Here is an 11,255-nt window from a genome sequence, read left to right on the forward strand (position 1 = left end):
TAAGGCGGAAGCCCCACCCCCCACTACTAAACAATTATTCATGCTCGTGTTTGTTGCCTCCTTAGGACTGGTATAAACACTCATATTGTCAGGACCAGTAGACAGAGGTGTGGCGACTGTGGCTCAAGAGAAAGGGCCGTACATTAGCTGGAAGGTCAGTGGTTTGATCCCCATCTCCCTCAGTCCGCATGCCGAAGTGTTCTTGGGCAAGATACTGAGCCACATAAGGCCCCATGAAGAAAATGGGGCCTTATGATGCAAAACATAGTTTCCTGGTTAATGATAGGATTAAGATGTGAGTTCAGGTTAGATTGGTTAGGTGTGAATTGGCCACGGTTAAGTTTAGGGATAAGGTTTTCACGAGGCTGTTCACAATGAATGGTAGTAAATTGTGAGTGCAAACCTTTGTGTATGTTGACAAAAAAAACTAGATCATGAACTAGGCACAGTAAAATACATTTCTTTATTTATATTTTAAAATGTAGCACTTCATGTCAGCTCATGTCGTCATGATGTTGTCACAGCAACAACACTGTCATGATTACCATTGTAAAACTGAAGAACCACCTCACAATACTTAAGTGCAAAGTAAATCATTTAAAGACAATGTACTCAAATCTGTTGCTTATGGTAAAACCAAATGAAAGTATAAATAATAATTAAATAAAAATTAAGTTAAGATTCTTATGTGTTGGAAACAAAAAACTGCAGTTGTTTTCCAGTCGCCAAACCCGTTAGCTCTTGAGAAACTGATCATGTTATTTAAGCGCTCATTATACATTCTGGATCAGCATTCTCTCACTCGCTTCTCCTATTGGTCCAGAGCTGCTATGATGTAAGCCTATGTGCTTCCTCCCTGAAAATGACGTCACAGAGCAGGGATAAATGGTCAGAAGGATAGTGGTAGGAGGGGAGGCGGTCAGGGCCGATCTGCTCTTCAGTGGGAATGTCCAACAGGCAGTTCACACTCAAAGCATTATGGGTATACCAGATGTAGTCAAGCGTATTGCAGCTCTCTCCAGAGGGGCGGATTTTCCATGTGGTATAGGCTGGCTCCGTCTGCCCGTCAGAGCTCAGCAGCTTGTACGCAGAGTTCAGGCCGAGGGAGGAAGAGCTGAAGCGTCTGTAAACATCCTCTGAGGGCTCTGCATTAAAGTCCCCACACACTATTAAAGGGATGATGGTGGATGCTGACTCGCTCTGACTGCCAGCCCGGGATGTTATGCTGCGTAGGCTCTGCAGCAGGTCAGCACCCTGCGCACTCCGCAGCCTCTCCCATCCACTGCGAGCTTTCAGATGAGTTACAGCCACACACAGCTGCCGACCCGTTACCCTGCAAATCAGGGTCTGAACAATGGCTACCTGGTTGGTGGGCAGCATCATGGCTGACAGCCGCAGGTGAGCTGCAGACTGGAGGGAGAAGCGTGAATGGCGATAAAATATAGCGCATCCATCAGGACCGTTATTCTTCTCTACATCCAGGCAGGGAGACCAGGGTTTTGGCAGGAAGCTTCCGTGGTAACCCAGGCTGGTCATGATTGGTTGGAAAGTGTCAAAGTAGTGGTCCACTTCCTGTAGACAGAGGATGTCTGGTCTGTAGGTGAGAATCTCTTCCAGGATCAAGTACTTCCTTTCCTGCCAGTTGAGAGCATCCAGTGGACAGCGGATGAAGCCGTCCTTCCCCTCACCAAGAGCTGGAAACAGAATCACTGATGTTATAATGCTGGCAGCTTGGTGAAGACATCTTTGTTTAGCATACCTGCATGCTAACATTTGTTAGCTGGCACTAAACAGCATGCAGTTGAGTATGACGTAAATACTGTATCATTATATTTTCGGGTATTTGATTGTTAACCAAGTTAAATGTACCTTGTGCCAGTATGTTCCACTGCATGACTCGTATGGAAGGGTTGTGCTTGAGGTGGTAGGGCCCTGTGCCGCTGGGATGGACTAGATCCCGCTGTGGCCGGGCTGGCCGCCTCTGCAGGGCATCCTCACACTCTCTGAGCAGCTGGTCTGGGTCTACCTCGGCCAGGTCCTGGTCTGGGCTCTCCTCTGGGTACAGCTCTGGTTGGGCCAAGGATGAGCTGTTCAGTGACTGGGTCATAGTACTAAACAACCTGCTGCTGCTGCTGCTGGCCCCCATTGGACTAACTGGTGAAGAGGAACAAAGAAAGGAAAATGTATGGTCAGTAAGGGTCATCTATGGTGCTGTGAACCTTGTACTTGTTGCTAACATTAGCCACCATCAGCTATCGTCATACCATTTTTTTTTATTCTGGTTTCCGTATTATACCAGACTTTATGCAGTGCCTACTCCATAAATTACCTTCAATCAATCCAAAAACCATGACGATCTTTTTATCTTAGCCTCATCAGGCTAAAGAATGACCTTTCACTCTGCCTTAGAGTGAGGGTAAGCCATGCTGCGTTCAGCTGACAGGACTGTCCCCTATCACTGCCAACTTAAACAAAGACATGCAACAGTACAAAGGTTCTGTTGCTCTTTTAGAACATAGTGACTTAACGTTTGTTCAGACCACACAGTGAACCACTGGGAAAACAAACGGTTCATTATGTAAAGAGGAAGCTGACTGGTCTGATGTAATGAATCCATACGATAAGAATAACATAACGACAGTGGATACAGTCATACAGTACACTGAACTACTTTTAGTTTAGTGTAGGAGGCTCATTCCTCTTTCAATCAAAAGGAGATCAGAGCATTTCAGACTAAGAGAGAGACGTGTTCAATGTGAGACAAGAGAAAATGTTAACATTGTTAAGGCAAATTTATAGTGTGCATGCTCTCAGGTCCTTGTGATGTAAATGTTTGATAGGCTACGCATGGACCCCTGTTCAAATGTTCATGTGCAACCCAAAATGTGTAACGTGCTGACTTTACGCTCCAGGTGCAACCATTCCACCTTCTGGAATGGAATCTGGGATCAGGTATGGATGTGTTCCATGCCAGACCCAACCTTCTTTTATATAGAAATAAAAGTGTGGGAACAATTGCGCAATGCTCAGCGGACAGTCGGACACCAAACGCAGAAATTGTGATTAACTCTCAATAGCTGGAGGACCTGGGCCGACACCCAACTAGACCCTCCCACAGACAGGTCCCAGGTCTTGGGTAGTAACTATACACATCACTTCAGACCTGTGCCATACTATCCACTGAAATGTATTTTCTTTACAGACGTCAGATGTTTATACAAGTATTGCACAATTTATTTACAAGTAGACTGTTGTAGCTAAAGAAAGTGCTCATTCTTTCCCTTAAGACTCATGTTAGTTTTTGATTATTTTTAATTATTAATTTTAGTTTTAGCATTTTTTGTGTTAGACGTATTGCCCTTAAATAATTAACAACAATAATAACTCTGGTCAGGTGCAGTGAGAGCACGGGCAAGGTGTAGAGACAGGCAGGTGCGTTAGTGACAGACAGACAGACAGATATACAGTAAATGCCAGCCAATCATTTCACTGGGTCCAAATGACAGGATTGGTTGTGTAACTTGTGTTTATTACAGACCTGCGGGGCCACACACGGTTTTAACTTGAATTACTTGTATTTGTTGATGGCTATCAGGATGTGAAGAGAATTTCAACAAACAAGATAATCCATGTTAAAGGGTAATGAAAAATGTATGGTGATTGCCTTCTGTAACTCAACAGTGTATGTAAGTTTAGTAATATTATAAGATAATTACAGAGTAGCAGATATGAAATATCTAATCCTGTTATCCTAATTCAAGTCAAACACTATAACATGGTTAGAACAGCCTGTGTGTGACTTAATGACGACTCTGCACATTGTGAAGCTGATGATTTCAAATGTAAAGCTGAGCATCGTTTGATATCTGTAGCTACTGGTGACCGTCTAGTACCTGAATTAACAGAAGCAATATGCAAACTTTTCCGCAACCTGTTCATGTTAAAAAACAAATATGTGCTTTTGGTGGGTGTAATAAAATAAATAGGTGCCAAATCAAGGTAATTTATCAATCAAATTGTATTCGTATAGCCCATATTCACAAATCCCAATTTGTCTGATAGGGCTTAACAATGTTACAACAGGGTAAAAAAAACGTAGAAACCTCAGAGAGAGCCACATGTGAGGGATTCCTCTCCCAGGATGGACAGAAGTCCAATCACTGATACAAATATCGAACCCCATCGTATGTCCTGCTTGCTGACTTTAACACAGTAAGTAACTGTAAATAAACGTCTTACCTATGGTCTCCATATCAGCTCTAATGCTTTCTTCCCTGTTGTTTCTAGGTGTAATGAGCACAGTCCTCTTCTGTCTCGGTCATTCACTGCTGCCCTCTTCCCTTTATCGTCTTTCATTACCTGAGCATCATGCTCTCTCTGTACATCTACAAAGTGACTCATCCCTTATCCGTCCCATCCTCCATTTTACACCGGTCTCCCTCTTTCTCTGAATCATCACTTCTTAACCCTCCCCGCCTCCTCCTCGCTGGCTGTTAGACAGAATGACACCTCTATGTCTCAGAGTCACCATTTATAGTGATGATAGATGCTTATTGTGAAGAACAGGATGCATCCTAAGATTGTGCAAGCAAGGAGGCATGTTTAGGGAAAGTGGGTGAAGTTTTGATAAGAATGGGCATGTTGTGGAGATGGCAGGACTATCCAGTTTGTGCGCGCACCCACACAAACAGACACACACTAACACAATGGACTTGTTCTCTGGTAAACTTGGGACAGAGGAGGGACGGAGAAGACAGTACGTGGGTTGTTCTCATCGTCACTGACACATTTTCTGCACATGATTTACTTGGACACATACCGTGGAGATAACCTGGTAAATTCACTGATCTGATTTCAGTATTTGCCATTTTCTGGCAAATATTTTCTGGTCCTGAGTTGCAAAAATGGTTTATAAAATCCCGGAGAAAGATGGTTCTGGGGTAATGGGCTGAAACCTCAGAAGAAAGCAAAGAAGTAGTGGTTAGGATATCTCCGGCCCTTTTTCATCAACACTGTCAGAGTAAAACTGATTCAAATGTTCACCATAATCACAATGACAATGTTAAGGTGCGCAAAATGCCATGTTCAACTTGAGTGTGTTATCATGCTAATATTTAGCACTAAACACAACTGAGGATGATAGGAATGTCCATTATGCAGCTAATCCATTTGAAGCTTAAGTACTGACAACTTATAATGTACAATATACGAGTAAAGAATGAAACAAAGTTTTTAGATTATGAATGCCTTGAGGGGCAGCCAATTTGTTGAAATATTTAAGTTAAAATCCAAAACAATCAACCTCCAGCAAGATCACTGTCATCCCAACACCTCTCATGGGAGCAAGCTAACTCTAAAGAACACAGTATAAAACAGTACTTCTAAATTCAGCCGAAAACAGGATCAAGCCCCTCTGTTAGGGGATATGAGCTAACAGAAGCAAAGATTTATCTCCAGATTTATGATAAATAAAGATAGCCTTATACAACATGAATACAAATGTGTACTTACATGATACAAAACGGAAACCGGAAGCACAAACACTAGTTTTTCAGCCTGTCTGCGGTTATATATACAACATACTTCTCTCCTGCCTCAGTCATCCCCCTCTCTTCCTGCTGAGCTGAGTGGGAGCAGGCCGTTATCTGGACGTGGGTACAGAGAGACAGTTTGACTCCCAGCAAATGCGGATGCAGCAGAAGGAGTGAGTCCGTCAATGACTGGCCCATTCAAAATGAATGCGCACGCACGCACGCACGCACGCACGCACACACACAATGTTGAAGCTCAGGATGTCTCACACCGACTAGATATTATTTTGGACCAGGCAGCATAAAGACAGCTGGTAGGCTGTTAACTAATGGTGAAAGTGAAGTAGCACAATGTTACCATGTACTGACGCAATGTGGAAGATTACTGTTACATTTTGTAATTCATTTTATTACATACAACGAAATCTAACCCCATTACTTTTCCAAAGCGTTTGACTTCTGACTTGTCTATAAATATTCTAGGCATAGAAAAAACCCATCTCTCTCTTTCTCATGCACACACACTGTGCGGTATAGTCAGAGAATACTCAGTAAACTGGAATGGCACTGTCAGACAAGCTAAGAAGTCACACACATTATATTTGTGAATTAATTTACACCATATATGTTCCAAGAAAGTACTGACACACCACCTCATTTTTTTTATCTCTTACTATCTAATATTATGAGCTTTAATTTTTTATTTGATCTAACTTTCTCCTTGTTTCTAATTCTTTGTTGACACACAAATGGAAAGAGACACATTTAAGGGTAAAATTCCAGCTGTTTCTTGCAGCATAAGAACACATGGCCATGTGGATTGAACGAACCATCGACCTTCCTCTCAGTGAATGACCCGCTGTACCTCTGGAGCCAAAGCTGCTCACCAACAAGTACTCAAGAAGTACAAACAGACTCTAAAAAGCCAATCGTCACATACACCATGTTAAAGTAACAACTCACCATTAGCATATACTTTAGATTAAAACAACAAAACAGACAAGCCCAGTAAAAAATATACTGAAAGCTAAAAACCTACGAACCAGGGTAGTGTCACGCTGAGCAGCACCTTTTCCCAGTCTTCACTTAAACTATTTTTATTAATAGCCAAAGAAAAGAGCCAGAGACCAAGCTACTGTTGAGTTATAAGCCAGAATGTGCTGCTGGTTACACACAGATCCAATTCTAGGTCATATTATCCTAAGCTGTGGAAACCACATGACAATTAACTTCATTACAACAGTGACATATTAGATTAAAGGTTAGGGCGAGAAGTGAATGACCAACTGTCCTGAGCAAATGTCCTGTTAATCAGACACTGAGCTGAAACGGCTGAATTCCACTGAAACAAAGGCACAACCACTATTTGACTTATAATCACCATCATCACTATAATGTCAGTAAAATGCTATTTTTACTTACAAATATTGATTTTATACCAGTACACATCTAAGATCATGGTCATCAGATCCAGTTTAGGATACACTTGACTACAAACCAAATCTGGGTCTAGAGAAAGTCATTCATCTTTTTTATGTTACCTGAAGACCATCATAAGTTTTCCTACATACTGAGGGGAGGGGAATTCAGATCATATAAATTTGCAACCTCACCACTAGATGCCACTGAGTCCTCCATACCGAACCTTTAACCCAAGACATAAAAACAAAGAGAAGGTAAAATAGGCCTTACTCATTGCTGTAATCATGGTATGTGACCCGTGACCTCTTTACTGGATGGTTATGTAACTGAGCCTGACAGATCCCATTATAGGTGGAGGTAAAGATCGGCATGGAGTTAGACTAAGAGTTTTAGCCTCCAGAGGACTGAAACAGAGGAACGATTGCAGCGGCTAATTTAAGGCACCATTTCCAGTTGACCCAGGCCATGAGGGAATGCCCACGATTTTGTATGTGCTGGTGTTTGGGTGGGGGTGACCTGACTTCAGGCTGAGATCCGACCTGTTTCCTTGTGACAATACCTCAAATAGATAACCTGGTTAGAACTGCTTAAAGACCCGCTGGTTCCTGGATGGCTTGTGATAGACAAGCTAGAGTTTTTCATAACAGATATTTGTTTAAAGTAAGGTTTTCCTACAGTTGCGCTTAAGATTACAAGATTAAACAAATTCTGTTTATCACATACACGTTTACTGTCTGTCAATACAGCCAATAAAATATATTCATAGGGTTGGGTTTTGATAACATATTTTTGCTGAATGTGTCACAGAAAAGGGTAACCCAGATGTATACAGCACCATAATGTATCTATAATTATGGTTTGACTTCTTAACAGATCGGAATTAGGACGTTCATTATTTGGATCAAGTGACAAGGTGTGCACATAGGTAGGGCACTTCTATTTGAATGTGACAATGGGATACATTTAACCTAAATTTTACAGTTTCCGCTGTTCAAGGTATCCACAGGTTGTGCATAGGGCTAGGTAAAAAGTATATTATCAATTAATTATAATTATATAAAATTTTGCATGTTTGTTTGACCTCGTGTACAAAGTTTGTTTAGGTGAGTAACACTGAATCCAAACATAAATATTGTTTACCGGTCAAATTCACAGGTCACTTTTAATTTAAGTTTGAGGGGTTTATTCAATTTAAGTGAGGACTTTGTCGGAATTTCACAAGATACAAGATACATTTATTTATCCCAAACACATGCACAGACACACTCATGCAATTGAGGGAAATTTGTCCTCTGCTTACAACCCATCTGGTGCAGGACACACAGATCGGTGGGCAGCCACGTACGCGACCGGGGAGCAGATGTTGGGGGAGTAAGGTGCCTTGCTCAGGGGCAGTGGGGTAGGGAGAATCCTTTTGGATTTTTGGACAGATCCAATTGTTGTCCATCCAGGACAACACTTTTTTTGTTGTTGTTACTCCGTGGAGTCGAACCAGAGACCTTCCAGTCTGATGTCTTCCCAATTTTCTGCCCATAGTCCACGTTTTTCTGCCACTAGTACACCGCCTAAGAGTATTTGCAAAACATGTTTTTAATAAAAGATGTCAGCACGTGGTTATTTTTTTCCTCTTCAACGTGTGTAGTTATGTAGGATTTCTTTAGTGAAGGCGGACAACGCGTTTTGTGAGAAATCTAATCGGTTCGTGTTCAAATCCAATTGAACATCTGTAACAACTTGAAGAAATTCCTTCAAGGCGTTCCTGAGATATTTTATTAAAAAAACGGGGACAGACAGATGGCCAATACTGAACCACAACGCCTCCAAGCCACAGCTCCTGCAAGTGAGGAGGCATATAAATATATATGTATGGTATTTACCTCATGTCTTTGATGGATTTGTTTTTATTTAGGGATTGTAAGTTTGTAAATTTCCCATTGTGGAAGGAATAGAGGACTTCTTGTCGTACAAGTCTTCTGAAAAGTGGACTCAACACAACATAGGATATGTTGTATGCTGTTGTGATAGGTCGAGAAGGGGGGTGGGGGGTCTGTTACATCATCAGCTTCACATGTGGACCACAATCACATGGTCAGTCTGACATGTGTGTCTGACTTATAGGCGTATTTCTTTCTCGGTACTGTAGAGAGGTCTGTATATCTATATATAAATACCTCTGTATTTATATATAGATATACAGACCTCTCTACATTTACCACCTCTGTAGCTCAATGAAAGGGGTCAGTGTAAAAAGATAAAATCGTACTTCAACATGACATCAATACACAGAAACATCTCTTAAATTATTCTGGATGATGATTGTTTGAAGTATGTGAGCGTGTGGTCTCCACTCAATATAACATTTCTCTCGTGTCTCATTTCCTTTCCACTCGCTCATCAGACAGATGCTGTTATCAGGAGTACAGCTGAGGAGGAGGAGGAGGGTTGTGATGACCGATGATCGACACAATCGATGAGATAGCTACACAATCCAGGTTTTGGCTCATGGAATATGACACGTCAGATACGAATCAGTGAACTCGTTCCAACTGTCGGAACATGTTGTTCTATGGTCCCATATTACACTGAGCAGTAAACTGAGGTGAACAGTACCTGGTGCGGCACTCGAGGGGGATGTTCCGCTCGGCTTCAGCTGGGGACCGGTCCCTTTGACTCCCATTTCACTGCCGCCGACACCGGAGCAGCGTCGTCCCGCCGGGTTAGAGGCTGGTCCCGCTGGAAAGCGTCCTCTGGCTGCCGGTCCCCCCCGCGAGCACAGCTGGTTCAACAGAGCCGAGCAGCGACGCGCTGGATTCATGTTTGGTTGAATCCACCACAGACACACGCGAAAGTCAGCACTGACTAAATCATGGACTGGACAAGAAGTGGGAACGTGACGCCTCACGTCTCTTTGTACTTGTCGATGTAACAGAAGCCGGTTAAAGTTACATCAGTTTCCTGGTGACTCACGGAACACCGGTTACGCAGGGGCTTAAATCCAATGGTATAGTCCCTGTCGGTTTGAAAATGGAATAAAAATACGTTGAAATCCACCATATAATAAACACATTAATATGACTCTTTGAAATGTATGAGACTATTTTGTCTTCTCCCTGAAACGGAAAAAAGTCTAGATCTAAAATAAACTACATTCAGGAATCCCCCCTCCTGACTAGTGGTTCGAGCCGAGCTGTTGAATTATACCAAAGAGGCGGGTATAATGTGTTAACCTTTCATAAACCAGCCAATCAGCGTCCAGTAGCGTGTGAGATGGGAATGACGTACACTATACAGCCATCCGCGTCGTTTCCGACGCTACTTACGCAGAGTTCTCCGGAACAAAAGGAACAGTCTGGTCTGGTCTGTCAACCTAAAGAATAAACAAGAATAACTAGAGCAGGATCAGTTCCCCATCTCTCATCATAACTCTTATTGTAATAATCATTACTACTATACGTATTCTTAGTAGTAGTAGTATAATTATTATTAGTACTATTTATCTCTTACAAGATGTCAGAAACTGTATTGTTTGAATACCAGTTTACCAGAAACACGTACATTTGAACTCACAATTTGAATTTCATGAGTTCATTAACTTTAGAGAAGTGTTTAATAGTCTCCCATGTTCTGTTTCACTGGGATTAGTTGGGAACAAACTAATGCCTAAGGCCGTTACATAAGTAGACAAAGGGTCGGTAGTCAAGATCCACTTTCTCTGTTAATTATTCACCAACTCAAACACAAAACAGAGCCTCCACAGTTTCATGTGTTCTGGGTCTGTTTTCAAATGATGCTTTCTGATCAGTCACTTTCATATCACTACACTGAAAAACACAAGCAAAGAAAACAAAGAAAGCAGAAAACACAGATGTATTTACACATGTCAGGATTGTGACTTCAGGGTAAAATCAAGAAAATTACTATTGGTATATTATTTTTGATCATAAACTAAATATGCGCAAGGTCTTCAGAAAAATTATAAAATTATAATAAAATATTAAATAATAATACAATATTACAACTTTAAGACAATGACAACTAGTGACATAATAATGGAGGTACTTTTAATTTAGCTTGACCACATTAATTGGTTATCAAAGGATTGTATAAATTCACCGGATCTGTTATTCTCACTGTCAGGGTCCATATAGGAAGTCCCATGAACGCATCCTGAATTTGCCATTTATGAATCCCATCTGTCTGCACGGTTATGCAATCTATTTGGTTCTCACACACACACACACACACACACACACACACACACACACACACACACACACACACACACACACACACACACACACA

The 11,255-nt window shown here is 41.7% G+C and overlaps 1 protein-coding gene across 2 annotated transcripts; it reads right to left on the reverse strand.

Moving 5' to 3' along the window:
- Positions 1 to 444: 444 nt before the first annotated feature.
- Positions 445 to 10,144, reverse strand: nocta (nocturnin a). Of its 2 annotated transcripts, none has more exons than XM_053429256.1 (3): positions 9,564 to 10,144; positions 1,870 to 2,154; positions 445 to 1,694 (listed from the first exon to the last, which is right to left on the reverse strand). In XM_053429256.1, exons 1-3 carry the CDS (start codon positions 9,766 to 9,768, stop codon positions 829 to 831), a joined length of 1,356 nt encoding a protein of 451 aa, XP_053285231.1. In that variant the 5' UTR covers positions 9,769 to 10,144; the 3' UTR covers positions 445 to 828. The 2 variants fall into 2 exon arrangements, with proteins under 2 accessions (XP_053285231.1, XP_053285232.1); XM_053429257.1 differs by having other exon boundaries at positions 5,512 to 9,617.
- Positions 10,145 to 11,255: the final 1,111 nt, after the last annotated feature.

The sequence above is a fragment of the Pleuronectes platessa genome, chromosome 8 (assembly GCF_947347685.1).
Source record: "Pleuronectes platessa chromosome 8, fPlePla1.1, whole genome shotgun sequence".
NCBI lineage: Eukaryota > Metazoa > Chordata > Actinopteri > Pleuronectiformes > Pleuronectidae > Pleuronectes > Pleuronectes platessa.

Coding starts and splice junctions, on each gene's coding strand:
- nocta (XM_053429256.1), bottom strand. CDS start 9,768: ATGAATCCAGCGCGTCGCTGCTCGGCTCTGTTGAACCAGCTGTGCTCG. Junction 2,155..9,563: donor CCCCTCGAGTGCCGCACCAG/GTACTGTTCACC, acceptor CCTCTTCACCAG/TTAGTCCAATGGGGGCCAGC. Junction 1,695..1,869: donor GTGGAACATACTGGCACAAG/GTACATTTAACT, acceptor TTCTGTTTCCAG/CTCTTGGTGAGGGGAAGGAC.